Raw genomic sequence first — 24,634 nt, forward strand, 5'->3', positions numbered from 1 at the left:
TGGCAAACCAAATGGACAGAATTGCAGTTCGGAGGTTCTGCGTCAATTAAAACTGTTGCACCATCACTACTGAGCCATATTTCACTCATTGCAAGAAAATATATTTTCCTATAACTAATAAGATCATTAATATAAAAAGTCTTACTGGTTAATGCTCAAATATTGATCCATTAATTAACTGGTGGAACTATGGTCAGTTTGCAACGGAGGAGATTAAAATGGCAAAAGAGAAAGTTAAAAGCAAAGTCATAGTCCTGGAGACCTCGGCCAACTGTCTGCCTACTCACTCCTGGGTTTTCTATAGTGGAATCTGTGCTGATGTGAGAATTTTTCCATCTGATGATTCCCGCACTTCTTTATCTGAGATGAATTTTCCATTCACAAGAGAATAGCTTGGCAGTAGAGCAGTGGCACAAAGTGCTCCCCCTTGTAGTGGATGTCTGAATCTTTGGATTTCATTATTTATTTCATCCATCAGTTTTCTCTTCTAGAACTGAGAGCAAATACCAAAGCATCATCACTTGTCAACAACTTATTCTGTAGATTTTATTGGCCATAATTAATTATCATTTAAAGATGCCCTGCTGAAAGCGAATGGCTATAAGCTTCCACCAGACTTTGATGAAAAGGTGCTTAAATGAAAACCTCCTACAAAATGCTTTGGAAAAATAAAGCAGAATAGTTTGAAAATTAGAGCCATGGAAGATTTGTCATGCTTAAATGCAAATTCAGTTAGTAAAAAAATTGAAAAATGTTAGAAAATGGTTAGAAAAAATTTTATCTTTATAGATAGTAGGCCTACTTTTATTTGTTTCCTGGCTTTTTACAGAAGCTCTTTAAATAAATACATAAATAGGAAGATAGGCAAGTAAGTAAATAAATAAACTTTGGTCTGAACACACACCAGAATGATTGTAAAGACCACCTCTACATTCACTCCTTGAATAGTGACTGGACATAGAGGCTCTTTGGTGTGGCAAAAGTCAATAATCCGCTCTTTAGTTTTGCTGATGTTAAGATGCAGACAATTCTCTTTGCATCAAGAAACAAACTCTTCATCAATACACCAAATAAGTGCAGAATCATCTGAGGATTTCTGTAAGTGATAGGACTTGATGTTATATTTATAGTCTGAGATATACTGACTGAAAGGAAAAAAAGAATGTAGGAATTCTGGCAATTTCCCCCTTACTTTGCACAGATATTTTTAGTTTGGGTAGTGTCCTTAATTATGCTGGCCTAACCTGTTATTACCTTGTATTTACAGTACAGTATAGTGCTATAATTAAGTACTCAGTTGCAATTGTTGTTCTATAATTTTTATAAGTATGTATGTATGTATATATAAATTGTGGAATAACAATTGCAACTGAGTGATTAACCACATGATTACATTGTGTTACACAGTAAATACAAGGTAATAACACCTAGTTACTCTGAAATACAAGTACAGCACAATTAAGGACACCTAAAGTGATACCTATACACTTAGTTTTAATCCACTTATTAGTACTGCTAATATTATTATATATGCTAATATTAGCTCAGCAGGCTCCTGTCAATCATGGAGAATCCACTGCATCCACTAAACAGTATCATCTCCAGACAGAGGAGCAGCTTCAGCGACCGACTGCTACTGTCCTGCTCCACTGACAGACTGAGGAGATCGTTCCTCCCCCACACTATGCGACTCTTCAATTCCCCCCGGGGGGGGGGGGTAAACGTTAACATTATACAAAGTTATTGTCTGTTTTACATGCATTGTTATCACTCTTTAATATTGTTTTTTATCAGTATGCTGCTGTTGGAGTATGTGAATTTCCCCTTGGGGATTAATAAAGTATCTATCCTATCTATCTCTCTATTATAAAATGAAATCCTGTCCCCTGTCCTGATAGTCTACGATACGTGATCTTCTCGAAAGATAATTTAAAGACCCGCGAGACGAAAGAGACCTGCCACGGTGAGTCTCTTGGGAACATAGAACGAGAGTCTTGCAAGACACACCCTACTTACAAGCAATATCAAAAAAACAAATCAGTAGTGTAAAGGTAGTCATGCAGCACACATAGCTCCAGGGCTCTCAGTGCATATAAAGTGTATAAGGTCAATACGGTAGAAATGAATAGGGTAGAAATGAAATGAAACATCGAAAGAAAAGAAAGAAAAGCGCGAAGAAAAGAGACCCAAAGGCGATAGAGAGAAAAAAATGATAAAAAGAAAAACAATAATCTAGGTGCAAATTTAGAAAATAAGGAACGTAATGATCAGCCCGGAACAAGTGGAATGGGAAAAAAGCACGTCCAATCGGGCGCGGAGAAAAGAGACTCAAATGCGTTGGACAGAAAAAAAGAGCAAAAAAGAATAATCGAGGTACAAATTCAGAAAATAAGGAAAGTAATTATCAGCCCGGAACAAGTGGAATTGAAAAAAAAGCACATCCAATCCGGCTCAGAATTAAAAGACAATGAATAAAAGAAAGTAGAACTTCATAAAGACGTTTACAAACGTTGACGCTAAACACATGCAGAGTAGGTTAGGGACTATGAAACCAGTGAAATTAGAAAGGCTCAAAAAAAAAAAAAAAACGGCACTATACACATGTGGAGAAAGCTGCGACAGCAGCTACTCCAACTGAACGTGAGCAGCATTATGCATCCTGCAAGAAAGAATTCAACCACACCCGTGGCCAGAAATAAAAGACAGGTATGCTTTGACAATGTCCAGCGAGACCAGGCAGTGAGCCATCATTTAAAACAAGTCAATAGACCTCTAAGCTAGCAGTTGTTGGCTTGCTTTTGGAAGGCAAGCATCATGTGCTCTGAGCTCTTAATACAACGACATGCGACAGACAGAAGAGGCAGCTAGCAAGCAGCAAAAAGACAGCAAATGATCCAAAGGCATATCCTTAGTGTACGTTCAGCCGCAACACCCTTCACAACACGAGCAGTATTATACGTCTGGGAAGAAAGAGATGTAACCTCGCGCGAGGCAGGAAGTAAAGAAACAAGTATTGTTTTTAACAAAAGTTTTTAAAGTAAAAGTGAAAATAATGCATATGTAACAATTCACAAGAAAATAATCTCTTTAAATTATAGATTGCCTGCCTATGGTAAAGTCATCCCTGATGAATGGGGACGTGGGAATGAGGGGTCCTTTCATCGGATTAGCGCAATTTCAGATGTGGAATGGCAAAATGGGGGAGGCAGCTTGATGAATGAGGTCTCCAGGACTTAAAACAAATCCAAATCATATTATGTGATATCATCTAATGTGAAATTCTACTCCATACTTCTAGAATTTTTATTTTTATACTGTATTGAGGATTTATTCTGTTCTATGTATTGTACTGTACGGCTCAGAATTAAAAGACAATGAGTAAAATGACAAAGTGGAACTTCATAATGACATTTACAGACGTTGGCGCTAAACACATGCAAAGCAGGTTAGAGACTATGAAACCAGTGAAATTAGAAAGGCTCAAAAAAAAAAAAAAAAACGGCGCTATATACATGTGGAGAAAGTTAAAGAATATGAAAGTAGGAAAATTAGAAAATATAAAAAAAGAAAGTAAAGAGCGCAGTAGCGCAAACAAACAAACTGCCTCATTTAACTATGCACCAGTCTAACTTTGGTTTTGCACAATAATTACTACACTATTGCACCTTAACACTTAATTCTACCTTATTCACATAATTTTACTTATTTATTGTGTTCTACTATACTGTTACCTTTCAATCTATGACTTTTTGTTAATCTAACTGATATTCTTCTAACTTTGCACAGTTTTTGATAAGCCGATCAGGGTGCATGTTCACTGCGTGTTGTCCTGTATAACTATGCATGTGACAAATAAAGTATCTTGAGAATTTCAAAAACGGAGTTTACTGCACATGCATTTATTGGTTACTTTGTTCATGTATATATATTGATCTGTCTGCTTATTTAAAAAGCTTCATTTACCCCAGGAGTCAAAAACGTTCTGCCTAGCCCTTGTACTAAAACCTAGACAAAAGCTGGGGTATCACCTTGGTAACCCCATGTACTTTTGGAACAGTGAGAGGAAAATAGCATGACTTTACAGACAGGAGTCCAATGCAGAACTCTACTTACTTTTTTACTTTGTTAAAAAAAACAAAAAAATATTAACTGCTGATGATGTAGATCGTTTTGTCTATGCTGAAATTCCAAACAGAGAAACTTATCCTGACCTCATTAAAAAGATTCAGCATATTGGGACTCGCAAGATTACAAATTTGTTTTTACAGAAGTTCTGAAATAAAGGTGAAACTAATGAAATAGCAACATTTCAAAGAAAAAAAAATCTTAAAAGTGTGTATCCGGAAAACCAAACAGGGGTTGCCGAGCGAAGCGAGCAGGGGGCGAAGCCCCCTAGTCTATCTAAAGTTTCAACGTGGATGGTGTGGTGTCATATAGTGTGTTCCTGTCACACTATTGTGAATTAACTTCTCTATGTTAAATACTTCATAGATAGCAAATGTATGCAAAGTTAATTTACCAAACCAGCTCTGTATTGAAATAAACTCTGGCAGTGGATCTTTGTGCAGCAAACTTTTTTTTATCATTAACATACAACTCATCAGTGGTACAGCTTTAGAGCTATCTGATTTTTGTAGACTACAATCTTGATATGCCATGCAAAAATGGAAAAGGAAAAAGAAAACGAGTTTGCATCTGTAAATGAGAAAATCTTGTCTGGTCTGTTTTATTTTGCAGCAGTAAGGAGGTTGGACTAGCATTGCTAGATCTGAACTGAACAGCAAACAAATTAACCTTTTTGAGTGATTGATGTTATCCAGCGTTTGGCTTCAAAACCCTTACGATAATGAAATCTGTTCTTGTCCTGTTTATTGTGCCTTATCATTGTGAGTGATTGTAATATCAATATTCCTACATGTAAACATATAAAAATTATTTGTTCATGGTTTTCTTCTTCTTTCCTGCTTGTTTCTTAATCTAATTAAAAAGTTTGACTTTCAAATATTTATTTGTTATTTGGGGTTTAATTTTTTATATTAGTTTTCATCCTGTGTTATTAATGTCATCTTTGCTTTTATTTCTGTTATATTTCTTTGACTATTTGTAAAGTGTTTTGAGCATGGAAAAGTTGCTACATAAATAAAATGCTTATTTTTATTATTATTATTCAGTGCCACAATTTCAAGTTTGATTGCTAGTCTGGACAGTGTTTGTATGGAGTTTGCATACTTTTCTCATGTTTATGTTGCCTGATTGTGCATAACTTCAGATATTGTTTTGTAGCTGGATGTGTCATTAAGCACTCTCAATTGCCAAAATATGTTTATTCCTACATATGTTGTTAAATCAAATCCTCCCAGTTTAGGCTTAGAGGCAGCTGCCCAGATTTCGCATGTTGCTTAATTAAGTGAATGATCTGAGATGTTGCTATAACAGATTTTCACTATTTAATGTAAATAGTATGCTTGTGGAAATGCACTTTATAAATCTCTATTTATGCTCTTATTGTTATTAACACAGTTCAAGTAGTGATTTGAACAGTACAGTACACCCCCAAAATTCGCAGGGGTTACGTTCCTAGAGCACCCACGAATTGTGAAAAACCGTGACTTTTGGATGTGGTTAAAAAAAATGCCTTTTAAATTCCTATTTTTATAGTTTAAACCCTAAATACAGTATGCCCCCAAAGCACTTTTAATTTTGTTGCAATTTCAGCTTAATACATTAATACATTACCTAAAAATTTACCTTAATGCATTACCTAAAAACAGAATGTAAAGTTAAACCCATATACTGTACAGTACTGTACTACTATGTCTCCCACGGTGCTAGAATGTAAAATATAGATGTTACCGCTATACATACTGTAATTCATGCTAGCGTGTTTTCTTTGTATAAGTAGAGTAAATACATAATAATTTCATTTAATTAAAATACAGTAAAATGTACGGGTACTCACCAATGATGAATGATATTGATGATGGCGTAGCTGTGCAGTGTGATGCAGAGGATTTAAAACTCCTCAGGTGGCGCCTCTTCTTCAGGAGGAATTGTATCTTTGGACAGGTCTTCTTCTGGTTGGGTTTCGTGCTGGCTTTTCTTTATAGGTTTCAGGAACATTGTGATGGGAAGTTGCTACATTGTCTCCTGTAGCAAACTGCTAGTACAATTTCCGTGCTTTCTCACAGATTATGTTACCATCCAAGGGGATGTTCTTCTTCCTGCAGTCGGTGATCCACAATGCCAAGGCAGATTCCATCCTGACGATATTTTTATTCCTTACAGTTGTTACCTTTTTGGCACTATCACAGAAAGTTACAGATACGGTACTCCAGATCACTGCTTCGTTCTTCTTTATGTAGCGTGCGGTGCTTTCATTAATACCATAGTGGCATGCTACTGCAGCATAACTTTTTAGTTCCTGGAGCAAATCCAGTAGTTCAACCTTCTCCTGGAGTGTTTTAAACTTTTTCTGGCGCTTAGGCTCAGTGCCAGAAGCCTTAGAAGGTGCACAGCATTTCGGCGTCATCTTGTGCGTTTAAGAATAACAAAATGAATACAATAACAAAGTGGAAAACACAAGGAAATTCTACTGGAGACACGTCACAGGTCAGCAGTCAATCAGCATCAAGGAGAAATGAATAATGCTCTCGGATTGGCTACTTTCACCATCCCAAACCGCGTTTCCCTCAGCGTTGGTAAACCCATTCACCTGGAGACGCGTCACAGAGCAGCAGTCAATCAGCAGCAAGGAGAAATTAATAATGCTCTCGTATTGGGTACTTTCACCACCCCAAACTGCGTTTCCCTCAGCAGTGGTAAACCCATTCACCTGGAGACGCGTCACAGAGCAGCAGTCAATCAGCAGCAAGGAGAAATGAATAACACTCTCGGATTGGCTACTTTCACTATCCCAACCCGCATTTCCCTCAGCGGTTGCTTCCTGTTCTCTCTACAGCACAGTATTGCCACGAAAAAAGCCATAAAAAGCTGTGGAGGATATTTGCGCTTTCCACTAACAATTAATAGTTAGGTTCTAAGGAAAAATCTGCGAACGACTGAGTCCGCGAACCTTAAACCACGACATCACGGGGGTCTACTGTATTTCAAAAAAATAAGCAAAGTAAGAATTTCCAAAACACTTTGAAAGTTTTGAAATGGGTAGGAAACATAGTCAGCATCAGGAGATAGCAAAAATAAATATAAAATAAGAGTTTATATCTGTAGTGATCTTACTGCTCTCAAGCAGGATCTAAGAAAGAAAAAAAGAGGCCGTTTTAAAATTTAAATATCCATTTGCTTAAACTTGTTTCAGGATAAAGTAACAAATGATTCTTGTATGTATTTTTTGTAATCAATTTGTATTGACTTCAGAAACAATAAGCACCAAAAAAGGGAAAGAGATTTTCATGTACAGATTTTAAAGACAATTGTATGCATTAAGTTTACAGGTACAACATGCGTGATGCACAGTTTGACAGCTGTAAGCTGTGTTCTTGCACAAACAACTCTGACCATGTGGTCTTTTTGGTGAATAATAAAAAAGTAATAAAATGTGACAAAAATTAACAGTTAATTGCTGAAAAAAATTGAAGTAAATAAAAATTAAAAACTAAATAAGAACTAAAACTGTAAAATATGGAGGATGCATATTTCGCCATGACACTGCTCTTGGGCTTGGATTCTATCATAGCAGCATACATCTTCTTTTACCTCGGGTTTAGGGAATATTCATTGCCTTGGGGGTGGGTTAGTTTTGAGGAAAAGAGGCTTAATTAGTTAAGATGGCATTGTATAAATTATTATTTAGCTGTCAAGTCCATTCAAGTATAGAATTCGGTAACAACCTACTGTTTACTAAGGAGATGGCCCATGGTATGGATAGACAAACTTGATTGTACAGATGTAATGTATCATCACATTTACACCGTAGTCAAGGTCCCTGTCTGTCATCGAGCATACAGGGTTCCTCTGATAAGGAGGCAGGCCATTAAAGAATGGGTTGATGATATGTTACAGGATGGATGATATGTTACAGGATGGAATTGTTGAACCCTTTACCTTGTCCTGGGCCTCTCCAGTAGTCTTAGTACATGAATCCAATGGCACATTCCACTTCTTTGTTGACGGTTGTGGGTTGAGTACTAACACCATACTTGACCCTTGTTCTATGCCCTCGTTTCACAGAATCCTTTAATCCTTGGGCGGAGCAGTGGTTTTCAGTATTGTTGACCTATTGGCAGGTGTGTGTTGCAGAAAACAGTTTGCAGAAGATGACTATCATCATCCCTGATGGTTTGTTCCAATTCCAATGCCATTCAGCAATAAGAACACCGGAGGGTCTCTTCAGCACTTGTTGGAACAAGTTCCATTAGGAAGTTGAGGAGATTCATTGCCAAAACCTGCTTTGTCAGCATTGACAATGTAATTGTTTTCTCACCTTCAGAAGAAAGACACCTCTGGGATCTTGGGAAAATCTTTTAACAATTTCATAAGGTTCAGCTGACCCTCAGTATTTGAAGGTGTCAGCTTGTGTAGTCTCCTTTCCAGGGCATTCACCTTTCTGGGGCATGTAGTATCAGTGGATTCAGAAAGGATTGCTGCACTACCACCACACCATAGGACATCAAGGCTCTGCAGTGCTTCACTGGTATGGTGGGATGGTTCTACAGATTTATTCCGATATTGGTTGGCCCTGCAAAACTATTACACCAACTCTTTAGGAAAGTGACCTCCTGCCAGTGGTCACCAGTGTGCCAAGATGCTTTTGAACACTTGAAGAGAGACTTGATGACACCACCAGCCTTGGCCTAGTCCACTGCTCACCTACCAAGTGCGTACCAATGCCAGCAACATTGGGTTTGGGGTCTGTCCTACTGCAGAGTAATGATTGGTATCAATAAGTTATTATTCATGCTTCAAAATCATTGCATGACCCCAAGCTAAATTACATCACTCCAGAGAAGGAAAGTCTGGCAGTAGTGTGGATGATGGAGAAATGGTGCTGTTTCCTCAAGAGAGTACTATTTGAGGTGTACATGGACAACCATGCTGTGTCCTGGGCATTTAATTTCCCCAAAGATGACATTTGACATAACCAGGTGGGGTCTTCATCTCCAACAGTTTTGTTTCAGAGTTCTTTACCAGAGGGGCTGTGGAAATGTGGTTAGTAATGAGCTCTCCAGGAATCCGGGGCCCCAAGAGGTGTCATTGATGGCTTTAATATCAGCTTGTTGTCTGGGTCTCCTTCTTGACTTGCAGGACATTGTATATTCAGTCATTCAGTCCTGTTTATCAGAATTTGACAAGAAAAGGTCAAGTCCAGTATAATGAACGCCAAGGCATGTTTAGTGTAGTGTTCCATATAAGTGCAGGCTTGATAAATATCAGCTTGTCATACACAAGGAGGTTGTTCGAGTTTTTATCCAGTTGTCATGATAGTTCTTTTGGTGGTCACCTAGGCACGTTAAAGACACTGAAAAAACCCTGGAGGTGGGTTGGTGGTCTACAGTGAAAAAGCATGCATGGAAATACTTGAAGCCCTGCCAGACCTGCCAACAATATACTGTAAAAGCCCACCTGGTTTTCCTTCTGGACAGCTATAGTCCACCACAGTGAAGGAGCGTAGTGAAGTGTGGGGAATTGATCTTATGGATCCAAGATGCTAAAGATATCTTAGATGGTGGAGCTGTTAGCTTTAGCACTTTGAAGCGAGGTACAAGTTAAGTTGTATTTCGTTGAGCCTATCAAAACTGTTGGCAAGCTTTGCTGGCATGTTGTAGTTACCTGCTATAGTGCTGACATCTATTGGATAGCTATAGAATTCTTATTTTTCTCTTTGTTTTATTTTTTGGTGGCAGCAGCTTGCAGAAAATAATGCTATAAATAGAAAGTCTGTAGTTATGTCGTTACAGAACAGGTTTAAAGTTGCTAATATTTTGAAACAACTAAACTTGTTGCAAGAGGAGTATTTTGATGATAACAGTGATGGAGATAGTGACAGTCAGCTGGCGTGGAACCTGTTCGCTGTGGTATGGATGTGGATAGCAGCCCTGAAGGCATTTCTTCATCATAAGGTGCCTGACTTTTCATGACTGTCAGGACAGCAGCACATGGACATTCTGTTGCTTACTAAGCACAAACAGTAAGCAGTTTTGAAATGTGTTGTGTGCAACAAATGCGTACAGTCCATAAAAAGACTACAACCTATAACTCTTAGTCAATTCTTACCGAGCAGATAAACAGGACCCCGAAAAGAATGAATGCCTTTTATGTTGGGACACACCATCAGGACTAGGACCAGAAACCTCTGGAGTTGAATGTGGCACTTAATTCAGCATGGCAGAGCACCAGTGAGACCCTAGCTCTATTAGTTTTCAAAAGGCAAATACTAGGCCATTGAAGCTTGACATCTCTCCCACATCAGACTCAACTGTGTATTTCAGTATTTTACAGTTGGAGAACCTTAAGAAACAAGGATAATCAGATGAGTTCCAGAGCCAAACAGACTTGGTATGATAAGCACCAAAAGACATTCCATCTCCAAAGCATCCACCAAATTCACTTTCACTTATCCACTAGAGCCAAAATGGTTTGGTCCAGCCTATACAATGAAGAAATTAGGTCCTCTTAATAACCAAGCCATTCAGCAGATGTACAGAGAAACTAAATACAATTTATGTGACCAACATGAAACCCTACTTTGGCCCAATGAGGAGTTTGGGTCTGGGGAGTCTGGACATGAGAATAATTAGTTTCATTGTTTGACTGGACCCATTTTTTTTTTTTTTTTTTTTTTTAAACATGTTTGAGACAATTTGTCAGATTGCATCTTAGTCTTAAATTTTATTTAAGATGGCTGCAGCAGGGTAATGATGGGAGAGCACCAATAAGGAACACATATCGGCCTTAAGGGTAGGAGTCAAGGCGGAGATGGAATACATTGGTTGTATGCAAGGATAACTGGCTATTTATGTTTAAAAGAAGAGTTACAGCAGTAAGCAGATGTAGAAGAAGAAAATATATCCTACCTTAGTACAGCTAAAGCAAAATCCTCCAGGATTTTTGATCATCTGTAGAAAATGTTTAAGACTGAGCAAATCCTGCTGGTAGAACTAGCTGTTTTTCAATTCTTTATGATCTGGACAGATACCTTCCATTTGCATAGAATTCTCATCTATTCTATACAATCACTTTTTAAATAATTTTGGTTTCCATGTGGACTTAAAGGGCCTTTCTTTTTAATTGATTTCCTTTTTTCACTAAGGATTGTTTACTTTTTGATTCTGTGTACTTTTATGGTCCTGTTAGTTATTGGTGAAGGTATATTTGGCATAATATGCTAGCTTTTATTCTTTCAATTCAAATGTATAGACCTAACTTTTTTGTACTTACTGTGAGAATGGAATGGTCTGTACTGTATGTGGTCAGTAGGGAAGTAGTTTTGGTTGCCCTTTCTGTTTGTTTATTCATTTAATTACATAATTGTATCATTTGGGAATTGGCACAACAGTTAACCTGGAGAAAACTGTTTATAAGCATCATGTTATTCTTTCTAACAGAAGATTTCTGCATTAAGAGATGGCTGATTTGGATGGTAATGACTGCATCTCCCTACCGAAGTTACAGTTTACTCCTTTCAGCAGTGCACTTGATGCTGGCTTCTGGCATGAATTAACACGGAGGAAGCTGAACGACTATCGGTTGGATGAAAGCCCAAGACGCATCAAAGGATACTATTGCAATGGTAAAGCAGCATGTGACATTTTGGACACTATGGCTCACAGTTCATTTGTGAATGAAAGGTGCAGCCTTCCCCAGCTTGATGTTATCCTAATATTTGGGTTTATTGATAGAATGGTCTCAAAGTTTGGTGTTGATATTCAGCCTGGGCACACGGTAAAATCCTTGTAGTCTCACTTTCAGATTTTGTTTTTCTTTGGAACTGTACAGGTGACCCTGATGGACTGCCAATGCGATTAACCCTGGAGTTTAGTGCTTTTGAAATGTAAGTAAGGTAAATTTGCACAAGTGCAGCTTGGTCTGGGATTTTGCTGTACTTTGGCTACAGTCTTGGTGAAAAGGAACAGAAACTATTATAGCTGAATTATCAGCTAAGCATTGAGTTTTTGAAGTGGGCTTATAGAAGGTTCACGTTCAAACCTAGCATCTGAGAGGTACATTCAGAGCAATTGTGTACCAGCGCCAGGTGAAAATGACAGAGGGTTGAGCTGTTTTTGGTGATAGCTATGTTTGAAAGGATAGTTATGTTTGATTTGTGGAGGATGGTGAAGGTGAAACCCCACATAGGCTGCTCTAACTATAACTTTATTTTAAAACCACACTTAATGCTGTTCTCAGGGAGTCTGCAACTCCAACACGCTGCTGTGCTGCAACAGGACTACTCTACAATACTAACACTCTTGAATCATTCAAGGCCTGCGATAAGAAGGCACTGCTGCAGAAGTCAGTTGAAGAGGTGAGAATTACTTGAAAAACTTGAATTTACATGTGAAAGTAAAAGGGAGGTGGCTGAATTGTTTGCATTTGTACATTTTAGCACTTTCCATCATCATGAATTGTCTTTATATTTTATTCATTTGGAAAATTGTCATTTCGGATTAAGGTTATAGCCACAGAAAAGCCTTCCGAAAATACAAGAAGTTGATCAGTGCATAAAGGATTAGTGACCACAAATTCTCTAGTGCCCACTCTTTCTTTGGATGCTGCCAACTCCATATTTTCCACCCCAATTTAGCTTCTAATGGACCTAAACTAGCAACATGACTTTGTGTTTGAGATCTCAAATAGAAACATGCAGCTTTGAAGGAGGTTTGTATAATGTGGGACATGCACTTCCAGGCCACCTGATAGACTTTCCCATATGACAGCAGTGAAGACATTTGCATCAGAGGTTTTGTCGTCTTAAAAACCTTCTTTTTTTAGCAAGGATTGTAAAACATTGTATATTTTTTTTCAAGATAGCTTTTCAAAGCCAACCTTGACCTGCCAGTTCTAAATGTTCCCACCTAATAAGCAGCTTTTTTACAGAAAAATATTGATTAGCTTACTTTTCTTGTGCCATCAAGAGGCATTTTCCTCTGTTTCTATGGCAGCAAATGATCCTTTGAGAAATTGTATTTCCTGAAAGTAGTTTTTTACGTTTTTCACAGCACGTTTCATCTTTTAGCATTAAGGTCAGACTGCAGATTTTCATCACATTAACACAGTTGCCTTGTACTCCAGTTCTTTACTCCGACATTCTTCTTAAAGGTTTCATACACTCCCAGTCTTGCAAAAACACTTCTTTTTATTTCAGCTGCATATAAAGCTGCTTGTATAGACAAGCTTATCCAGGGCAGTAAAACTACTGATATCTCCTGTCCCCCAGTGGGACTGAAAGAATGATGGACACTACTGTCTGTAATCCTATTGGGTCTAGCTTCTAAGAATGTGCTGAAATGAAGTGCAAAGTCATGTGTTTTTTTGTTTTTTTTTTAAATATATATATGGAGATATGGAAGTCGATAGAGTTTGATGAGACACCTGACTGCCTTAACCTGAACCGATTTCTGCTTCTAACCTTTGCAGTAAGTAGGCCTAGATATTTCTTCACACCTGTCATTCTGCAGAATTTTTCCTTATTTTAGTGCCTTTTGGATTTTAGGATCTGAAGAGGTACCGCTTTTATTACTGGTTCTGTTTTCCTGCCTTGTGTCTTCCTGAAGGTGTTCATTTGCTGCAACCTCCAGCACCCTTAAGCAAGACGTTCTCACTCAATCAGGTATCTGCATGGGGTGTTGCCATATATGTAAAACAGAATTTAAGTGTATATCTTCTTCTGTTGGCTGATGAGCCACATCTTAGTGAATGTCTGGATTCAGCTGAAAACCATTAGGGATAGAGGCCTTTTTAGGGGTGAGCTATATATCCTCCAATACAAAGAGTAGTTTCAGTGGGCATCTGTTTAAAAAGGCAAGTTTAGGGGAGTGTATTATAGTCATAGGGGACTTTAATTACCTTAATATTAACTGGGCAAATCTTGCAAATAGTGTAGTACAGAGTTTTTAAATCTAATCAGTGACTGTTTTTTTAACACTGTATGTTGAAGCACCAACAAGGAGAGAACCCTTTCTAGGTTTTTTACTTTGTAATAATCAGGAAAGAATTGAGGGTGTAGAAATGATTGGAACCACTAGATTCAAGTGATCTTAATATACAGTTCCCAGTCTTTTGGAAGTCTGGATGCAGGAACCAAAAATGTTAAGTTTAGCTTTGGTAGGGCAAAGTTTGAACAGATACATCAAAGTCTAAAGACTGGGATAAACATTTAAATGTGGAGACATTGAAGGAGCATTGAAACAAGTTTTAAAAAGTTGTACATATAATGTAGGACAGGTGCATCCCAAAGTTTAGAATTGGTAGGAAATAAAAATTGCAGTGAGCTAATAGAGTTGGAAAAAGAAGCTGCAAAGAAAAAAACCAGTTGTGTAAAGCATATGAGACTGATGACTACTTTGTGAACAATACGCTGTATGAGAGCATGAGGGCAACCATTAAGAAATATATTAAGGCACCGAAAAGGCAGTTAGAGAGGAATATTGAAGATAAGGAAGAAAATTATCCAAAGATATTCTTTCAGTATTTTAGCAGTTGTGATGTGCACGTAGTCCCACCGCTCAACACGTCCTGCTTCAACGGTGACTTTGCAGCCCTGTTGCACAGTGCACCTGTCGCCCATAGAAGGCTCATCACTGCAACAATGAGTTCGCTCGCAGCCCCAGTGCACAACGCGTCCATCGACTGGGGGCCGATCGCCGACTAACGGGGTAGTTTAATTGGGCCAGTGACTTGGCCCACTTTCTCTTTGTCCCCTTTCCTCCAGGACAATGCGATCCCAGTCACAGATCCGCAGCCTCGGGACCAACCTGACAAGGAAGATTATCAGTACCTGAACTGAAGGATAGAGCCGAGGCAGAATGACTAATGAAGTCACTGCTTGTTTGCTGTGTTTGTGTGTCATGGAGTGGTAACTCCAACTTCAATAAATATGCTTGCTGTGCCTGTTTGAAGTTAGTTGTTCTGAAGCCTAAAACTGGGCGTCGTTTTTTGGGTGCAGGACAGTGACTCACGCGTCACAGTAGTAAAAAACATTCATTTAGGAGGTGAAGTGCATCAGGAATAGTAAAAGGGAGTTATAAAAAGCAGGCAGTGAAATAGTGACAACTCTAAATTTGCATTTTTCTTAACTTTTCACATGTGAGGAAGTGGAAAACCTCTCAGTAGTAACAGAGATTACTAAGGAGGCACTGAGTGATTTGGAATTAGTAGAGGGAGAATTGCTGCTTAAGTAGGCTGAAACCTAACAATTCACCAGGACCAGATAACATTTACTCTTGAGTGCTTTAGGAGGTCAGTGAATGCATATATAAACCCTTGAGACATATTTTTATGAATTCACTGAACATTGTGGAAATAGCAAACATTATCTTGTTAAATAGAAAGGGTGATCAGGCAGATCCAAGTAAGTATAAGCCTATAAGCTTAATACGCATCACAGGTAAATTACCACGAGCAATTCCTAAGGAAAAGATTGTGCAGCACATGGAAAAAATGGGAGTGTTAGTGAACAGTCAGCATGGGTTCAGATGAGGGAGGTCATGTTTTATTAATACGGTGGAATTCTATGATGAAGCAACAAAAGGATACATTCACAGAGGTGCATGTGATATTTTTTATCTTGACTTTCAGAAATCAATTGAAAAGGTTCCACATGAGAGGTTGGGCATCATACTAAAAGAGGTGGAAATTCAGGGTGTTGTGTGTGTGTATATAGTTGCAAAATTGGCTCAGACACAGGAAGCAGAGGGTTATGGTGTGAGGAACCCTATCAGAGTTGGCTGATGTTAAAAGTGGTGTCCCTCAGGGATCGGTGCTAGGACTACTGCTATTTTAATATATATAAATGATTTCGATAGGAGTATAAATAGTAAACTGGCTAAATTTACAGATTATATGAAGCTAGCTGGATTGTTTAGAATGTGTTGAATCATGTAGATGTCATTGGATAGCTTTCAGCCTTGGGCAGATGTAATTTAATGTAACTAAACATGAAGTATTACACGTAGAAGTTAAAATGTTATATTTGACTATGAAATGGGATGTCTGAACATTGATAATACTGCTTATGAAAAAATGGTGATGAGTTCATTATGACTACTAAATCCAAGTGCCAGACAGTTGTTCAAAAGCCATAACCTTTTAACAACCTTCAGAACTCCACTTGATGTTATTTTGAAGAAATTAGGTGGATGGGATTTACAAGCGTTGTTAGGCTAAATTACCGTACCTGTTCTTGTAAAAGTCTTCTAAAGACATGCTGTCTTATTCTGCCATTTAGAAATCCTAAGGAATTGTAGAACTAAGTGAATTAATTTATTTTTTTAATAATTACAGAACTAAATATTTGAAGGACAAAGGAATAATGGTCCACCTCTTTGAACTGCAAGACCTAGACAATCGGAAATTTATGCTCCTGAAATAGGCAATGAACTGTTATCATTTCTTCATTCCTTTTTAGTTTTTGTATTACTTTGCTTTAATATTCTAACCAAATTGATCTCCCATGCAGGAACCTAGTGATATTTTCAGTTTTAGCCTATTCACACAAATGGCATTATTTGGTCTTCAATTGTCAATGGTTGTAGTTGGGCCACTGTTGCCGGAGTGTTAATTTGAAAAGCATTTTCAAACAGCTATGAATCTTTATACATTATCTTTTGCTCAGTTAGAGGTCCTGTGTGTCCATTTTCTGTGTCCTGAATGTTAGCTGGTAGTTTTTAATTCTCTTCTTTTAGATAAAGGCACTTCAAGATGCCTATGATGCACTCTGCTGCAGAACTGGAGCTTCAGCTATTCCTTATTTTGTTGTGAAGTACACAGTCGATTCGGTGTCCATATCTCCTCTAGCAAGCTTGGAAGAAGAGGTTAGAGCCCAGAAAAAGGTAAAGCAACATTAGATGGTTGTGGGAGTCTTTCCAACACTAGTCTGATTCACATTACTAAGTCTTGCCATGACTCTCAAGTGAAAGAGTATAATGTGACTTACATTGTTTTTGACTTTCCTAAGGTCACCATTGGAGTTTATGACCCCTGTACACTACCTCAGTACCCTGGATGGCCTTTGAGGAATCTTTTGTATCTCATCACCTATCGCTGGTAAAGAGAGAAGCCTTTTTTATGTCTTGTGAATTGTCTGCATATTCATTGTCAGACAGATGCTATGATGGCCATTGCTGAAGAAATTATTCATTTGCTGTATTTTTTCCTCTTAATAGGGAGGGCTGCTGTAGTCATGGTTTTCTCGTTTACCATTGAATTAAAATGCAAACACGCTCACTACAAGATAAGCCGATCCTTTTCATTATCTCTCTCATCTGAAGGTTTGTTTTTACTGATGAGGTGAAACAATTACTAAAATATTGTAATATGTAGATACACTAAAAGAAAGTTGACTGACCCCTCTGGATGCTGAATTTCACTCTAGTCAGCATCAGTATTTTCTTTTGAGGTTCCTTTCTGTTTACAGGTAGGCAATGTGGTATAGTGGTAAAGGCTTTGGACTTTTGACTTCAAATCCTACTGCTGACACACAGCATGTGGTGGTGTGTAATAATAATAACTAACCAACCCACGGCTTAGCATATGCCGCATAATTATGTATTGATGGGTGAACACTTCCTGAAAGCACAGTTGTCCAAATGGGGTGGGTTTAAAGATACAACTGTAGGTGAATGAAAAGATGGAACTCTGGAGAGGGCAACATACAATTGTCTGTGATTCAAAACTGGAGGACTGCCGTCGCACCTCCACCTCCCAGAGCGAGGGATGGGGCTGGATGGCACTCGGGCGCGGAGGGCGGAATGGGGGGAAGAGGGGAAGGTCGCCCATTCCGCCCCCTCTGCCCCGGCCCCCCCGCCATTCTAGTCTGCTGATTTCTTAGTCATCGTTCAGTACGCACTGCCTGCTCATGTGTCCGCCCCCAACTCCTCTCCTGAGTCACTTTCGTCTGTGTACAGTCCACATGCACCTGTGATTCACGTTGACTTATCATTGTTCTTTGCGGTTCCGGCTGCTTTTCTATATATAATCCACCAAGTCACCCGACCATGTTAGTAACGACGGGGGGTGTGTACAAAGGGCAGGGACTTAATCAGTGTGAGTGTATGACCCGCACTTACTGGATATTCCTCGTTCGTGGGGAACAATTGCAAGCCCCGGTCTCCATCACGAATGGGGTTCAACGGCTTAGCCACGCCTGTCGGTGCCGGGTAGACGCACGTTGATCCATTCAGTGTAGCGCGCGTGCAGCACCGGACATCTAAGGGCATCACAGACCTGTTATTGCTCAATCTCACGTGGCTGAAAGCCACTTGTCCCTCTAAGAAGTTGGACGCCGACCGCTCTTTTGTCGCGTAACTATTTAGCAGAAGGGAATCTCGTTCGTTATCGGAATTAACCAGACAAATCGCTTCACCAACTAAGAACGGCCATGCACCACTACCCACAGAATCGAGAAAGAGCTATCAATCTGTCCTCTCTGTGTCCGGGCCGGGTGAGGTTTCCCGTGTTGAGTCAAATTAAGCGAAAGGCTCCACACCTGGTGGTGCCCTTCTGTCAATTCCTTTAAGTTTCAGCTTTGCAACCATACTCCCCCCGGGACCCAAAGACTTTGGTTACCCGGTTGGCTACCCGGCGGGTCATGGGAATAACTCCGCCGGATCACCAGTCGGCATCATTTATGTTCGGAACTACGACGGTATGTGATCGTCTTCGAACCTCCGAGTTTCGTTCTTGATTAATGAAAACATTCTTGGCAAATGCTTTCGCTCTCGCTCGAATTGTTGGTGGGCGTGGCTCTGTGAGTTGGCGGGCGTGGCTCTGTCGTGCGTGTGCCATGGTCGGCTGCTTAGTGAATTGTTGGTGGGCGTGGCTCTGTGAGTTGTCATCGTATCTCATGGTCTTAGAGTTGGCGGGCGTGACTATGTCGTGCGCATACCTTGGTTGTATAAGCCCTGTCGGCTGCTTAGTGAATTATATATATAGATAATACATTTTATTTATATAACACCTTTCCCATGCTCAAAGCGCTTCACCCAAATTCATAAAGAACAACAGGGCATATAGAACATTAGAAACAAATAACACCTGGATAAACACTGGAATCCATGAAGCCTACGAAAAAACTCGTAATCCTGGGCCGCCTTAAATTTCTTCGCACTTCTCCATTAGTGTCTTTTGTTTTGCAAATGTGTCCATCAACACAAGCAGCAAGCAGCCTCCTATCCTATCCGATGCAGCTCAAGTTGCACAGAAAATTCTCAGAGTGTGGTAAGGTGAGGTCTGCAACTCATTGCCTTTTAAAATAAATAATCCCTGCACTCATGGTTTATGGAGGGGGAGTGGTAGTGTGGCTGGAGCAATTCCTGGGCATGATGCGGTGCAGACGTTTCCTCTCTTAAGTGCATGGGTGAGGAATCGTCTGTGTCCGTAACTGATGCCGGGAGCTACTAATTGCCACACCTGTGCCATGTTCCCACATATAAAATGAGAAGCATGAGTGCGAGGAGGGGAAATAGATAAGAGGAAAAAAGGGAGATGAAAAGGAACGAGAATAGGAACTGAGGTTAAAAGGCGACTGAAGAGCAGTCTCGGTGAGGATGATCTGGCCACCTAGAGAGAGAAGCATTATGAACATTATGCCCCGCGAAGGAGTGTAGGTTGTGGAGTTCTAGGGGCTGGTTCACCCCACTGAACAATGGCATGGAGTGGGGCGAGCATGGCAGATGACCTCCCCAGGGATCCGCGATATGACTGTGGGTACGAGAAGGAAGATGGGAGGAGTGCTAACCTCGGATGGTCTGGCTGCGCTGTGAGAAGACTGCCAAGTTGGGGATTGGGGGATGAAGTTTGTGGCTGCTGAGTCTCTGCTGTCTACGCAAGTAATGATTGAGCCAGGGAGACGAAGAAGGAGGTGGGCTGGGATCTGAAGGAGCCAGTGACTGCATTTTTAACCTCTACTTTAAATAGATTTATTTGTTGTGTTTTTATCCCCCACTATTCACTTGTTTTTATGGATTATTTATTTATTGACGTTTTTGAGCACTGCACTGTGGACAGGGTTTTTGGTTTTGTTTTGATTCTTTTTAATAAAAGCACGGAACAGTTTTTACACCATCCCCTTGTTCCGTGTGTGTGTATCCCTCTGTCAGTTCATTCGGTCATAACTATTGACAGTGTTGGGTTCGAGAGGCTCCCTAATGTGAAGAGGGAGCATGGAGTGGACCCGTCTCACAGAGCTCAAGTCTTTTTTTTTTTTTTTCTGGGTGTGAGGGGTTGTATAGGGTAAATAATCTATCGTATTATAATAATAAATACGAGGCAGGAATTGTTGAACACATAACTAAAACAAAAACGTTTTTCATGTTTTAGTAATAATTGACAAAATGTAGACATGAAGTGTATAATGTGTGAAGACTGAAGTCCAAATATCAAATGAACACTTTCATAAAAGGTACAAGTATAACAAAACAAGTGCGCTTTTATTCAAGAATATTAACCATAGAAAAAGAGTATGAGTGCTTTGGATAAGAACATAAAAACAGGTTAGTCAAGTTTGCAGTTAATGCCAAATTACTGGCTCACCTTGCTGTTTTCTTTGATATCTTTCAGGGGACAAGTCCTGGATTCACTGGAAGTGCTATGCTTCAGAGACAGGACTCTGCAAGGCATGCGTAGCTTGACACACAGCTTGCTGTTTGAAGTGAAGCTCCCCAAGCTTTCAAATGCTTCAGGTGTGCCTCTGGCCCAGTCAGACATTCATTGTTGTGTGTGCTATCACAGTGCAAGTCTTTATTAAAGGCCTGAAATGTAATGAGAAGTCAAGCACATGTTAATGGCTAAATGAACAGACTACAATATGCTTGTCAATATGCATCCATAATGGCTAACACAGTACTACAGGCATAAAATGTGTAATTACCAGTATACTGAGAGTTCTACATGTCACAGCAATTTATGTTAATCACAGTATGTGAGATATTTCTACAGCATTGTAGCCAAAACATTTTTTTACCATCTTTGTTTCCTCTTTACATGGAATTTGGAAGTATTAAACTTTATGTGGAAACAAATTGCATCTTTATAGTTAAGCAGTTTTTGAGTAAGAGTTGGCATTTGTTTAAAGAATGCTTGACACCAACCATATAGAAATCTCAAAAACAAAGGGAAATTTTAAAAATCATAGATATGTTTATACTTTATGGACTTTGGCCCACCAAATAGTTAGCACATTTTCACCCTCTTTGTGTTCTCACATCATTTCGTTTAGAGAAGTTGCATGGCAGAATATTAATGACAGAAAGTACACTTTAACTAAAAATAATTATTTTTTTGTCTGAAATTGCTTTCCAGGGTGCCCTAAAGGTGTTGGTTGGGAGAAGAACCAAAAAGGAGCAATGGGACCAAGAATAGTGAACCTCAGTGAATGCATGGACCCTAGGCGGTATATCATTGTTCTTTTTTCCTCAATCTGTTACCAGTGCAAATGAGAAAGGACAATTATAGCATTTGAAGTAAATGAGCAAAAGGCAAAAGAAGGCTGATAGTTCTACTTATATAGGCATGATGGCTTTTTGCTTGGGCTTATACTGGAAGTATACAACCTCTACATAAATGAGATTCAGCCAGAACATCCTTAGCATCTGCCTAATATGGTCCTGCAAAAATGCAATTTGAAAGTAAAAAGAGTGGTTTGCCTCAAAGCCTGTGTAAACAATTAACTTCTCTGTTCACTGTGCTGGAAATGTTGTTTCCCCCCAGGATACTTTATAATCCCCTTTGCACAATCTTGGTAATAATAATGGCCTTAAGTAATTAATAACATCAATCAGAGATTTGTCAATTGAAGGCTCCTTGTGCTTCTGTATGCCAGCCTTTTGTCTTTCTCTCTAATTTTGCCTTTTTTTAAAAGAGTTATTACTAATTAATTTATTACTGAAAAGCCTAATTGTGTCCTTCTACTCAGGCATGAGTCACAAAACTCAAAAATAGGTCTCCTTCTGGTTCTAGATCATTAAAAGAAGGCGTTAATTGCCATTTCCCTCTTCAAAGCTTTTCAGGCCTGACCACAAAACCCAGCAGCTGAGTGTAGAGTCTGCAGGGAAGGCCTTTTAAACTCATTAAGGTTGTTGGGCCTGCTTCTATTAATCTCTTTTGATAGATGAGTCCTCAGAGCTTTAGCACTACAGTGGCTGAGCACCAGTTGACATAAGGGAAATATGCACTTTACTTGCTGCTCAAGTTACTGAAGCTTTCATATAGTGGTTTGTGATTAAACCACACTGGGCAATGATTACTGTAATGGCAATGGAACAAGTAAAAAGTCTTTTCTCCTGTTTGGCTGTTATGCCTAGAGATGCCCTGGTGCCTCATGTATAAACGGTGCGTACGCACAGAAATGTTGCGTGCGAACGTTTCCACGCTCAAATCGCGATGTATAAAACCTAAACTTGGCGTAAAGCCACGCACATTTCCACGGTAACTCATACCTTGGCATACGCAATTTCCCCGCTCGGTTTTGCAGACTGGCGGCACCCAGCGTCAAAGCAGTGCTACTGTTCCTGTGTGGTCACCCTTTCTTTCTTAGCTCCACATTCCTGACGCGGCTTTATAAATACACTGAAACTAACTGCATATTGTTTATTAGTGTAATGCATCTGATTGTAATTAACCTGCAGCAATATAATGGTCCAGGGAATAGCCATAGTATTCCAAATACCATAACTGCTTTAGCATTGTAACTGTCACTGCATCTTCTTCTTCTTTCAGCTGCTCCCGTTAAGGGTTGCCACAGCAGATCATCTTTTTCCATATTACTCTCACTGCACCACTCAGAGTATTTATATCACTGTATCTGAGCGGGGAATCACAACAGCAGCTGATCGGAAAGAGAAATATCGGTATACAGCATGAAGCAGACGCTGCCTGAGCCACGGCAAAACGCTTTAGAGACTTCCCAGTACGGACTTCGCGGTTTAGAAAAGGTTTCAACCCAAGAACTCTAAACACACTCAATCAGTCCATCAAGTGCTCCTTGTAGAACTGTTAACTTATAAGTACAATTACCTCACTGTAAACTTGCACTACAGTTATAATATTGCACAACTTGCGCCACTTTATAAAGCGCGTATTTACATATGATGACGGTATTCATTTTTAAGATGAAATGCAGCAAAATATGTTGATTATATTATACAGATAAAACTTTTAACTTCATTTAAATAATCTGTATTGTTAATAATTAAACGTGAGGACACGGTGCCGCAGCGCTAGCTAGTTCAGGGATTGTTCCTGCATTGCGTTGTATTCTTGCTGGTGCTGACGCGACACTAGAAGGATAGTCGGATATAATAATTAAACATGTACTACGAAGATATCAATGTCCCTTAAAAGTTTTGAAGAATCGGCGTTTTAAGCTTACAGATGGCTTCACGTCTATATAGCTGATTGTGTGGCGATTGGGTTTTTGGAGAAAGAAAAGTAAGGACAGGAATTGGAGGTTAGTACGTTTGAAAGAGACAGTACTTCTGTAATAAATTATTTCATCGAAGGTCGCGCATGGCGCCGCAAGCCTCTTGCGTGAGACATGAACAAGCACTGCGCCGCCGTGTTCCCATGTTTAATAACATGCTTTCATTCCTATCATCATGAAAAAGATATCACGTATACATCTCAGTATTTAAATTATTCAAAGAGCTGTAATATCACGAATGTAATGGATTATATGTCCTGTCGGAGAAAGAGAAAGCCCGTTTAAGAAGCAGGTAGTGATTCACACATGTAGAGCACATAGAAGATCAAATACAGAACAAAGCATTTAATGTGCCACTTTAGTTACAATGGGATTTGAGAAACTAGTAAATTAAACGATTTTAAGATGAAGTTTATGATGTTCTACTTTAATCACGTAGTTTATTTTGCCATTAAAGTGGAAATTTCAAGATTAAAGTTGACATTTCGTGCTTTTTTCCCCACTGTGTGCCTATTTTTTTTTTTGTCTGTACCCTAATAAGCTTTCATACGACACTCAGATGGTGGGCTACGACTCGCCTTTTCACAGCGACTTTGATATGTGATTTCTTTTTTATTTCGGGCACTGTGCGACTTTGTGAACTTGAGCCTTCGAGTTTCTCCGACACTCTGTCACTCGATCAACTTCCTTTTGTTGATTATACCACTGTTTAAACCAACAAATAGTACATTTTTCCTTTGCCTCCACTTGGTATTCGCTGAAATTCTTATATTTCCCCCCGTGCTTTTCCCATTGTCTTTTCACAGAAGGCTATTTATATTGATTTGCATATTCAAAGAGGCGTAATTCTGGGAGGACTTGGGGCGGGACAGAAGGCGCGTGCACGTACGTTACTTTTCACGCTGATCAGGATTTATGTAGTGGAGGAACGTGAAAGTTTGCGTACGTACAGATTCCTGCATCTGGATTTTTCTGTGCGTACGCACATTCCCGCTTTTGTGCTTACGCCATGTTATAGTGTGAGTTCTACGCATGGCGTTATAC

General features: G+C 39.4%; 1 protein-coding gene across 2 annotated transcripts in view; it reads left to right on the forward strand.

Annotated features, from left to right (window-relative positions):
- The window catches only part of atg7 (ATG7 autophagy related 7 homolog (S. cerevisiae)), a 113,851-nt gene that overhangs the window by 13,352 nt on the left and 75,865 nt on the right, over positions 1 to 24,634 (forward strand). For both annotated transcript variants that reach the window (XM_028825098.2, XM_028825099.2), the window contains exons 3-11: positions 11,562 to 11,746; positions 11,953 to 12,007; positions 12,361 to 12,478; positions 13,515 to 13,589; positions 13,667 to 13,783; positions 16,857 to 17,003; positions 17,129 to 17,217; positions 20,731 to 20,852; positions 21,472 to 21,562. In XM_028825098.2, the coding sequence (XP_028680931.1) occupies positions 11,581 to 11,746; positions 11,953 to 12,007; positions 12,361 to 12,478; positions 13,515 to 13,589; positions 13,667 to 13,783; positions 16,857 to 17,003; positions 17,129 to 17,217; positions 20,731 to 20,852; positions 21,472 to 21,562 (980 nt within the window). In that variant the 5' untranslated portion in view covers positions 11,562 to 11,580. The remainder of the gene's footprint in view (positions 1 to 11,561; positions 11,747 to 11,952; positions 12,008 to 12,360; positions 12,479 to 13,514; positions 13,590 to 13,666; positions 13,784 to 16,856; positions 17,004 to 17,128; positions 17,218 to 20,730; positions 20,853 to 21,471; positions 21,563 to 24,634) is intronic.

This window comes from Erpetoichthys calabaricus, chromosome 18 (genome assembly GCF_900747795.2).
Source record: "Erpetoichthys calabaricus chromosome 18, fErpCal1.3, whole genome shotgun sequence".
Lineage (NCBI taxonomy): Eukaryota > Metazoa > Chordata > Cladistia > Polypteriformes > Polypteridae > Erpetoichthys > Erpetoichthys calabaricus.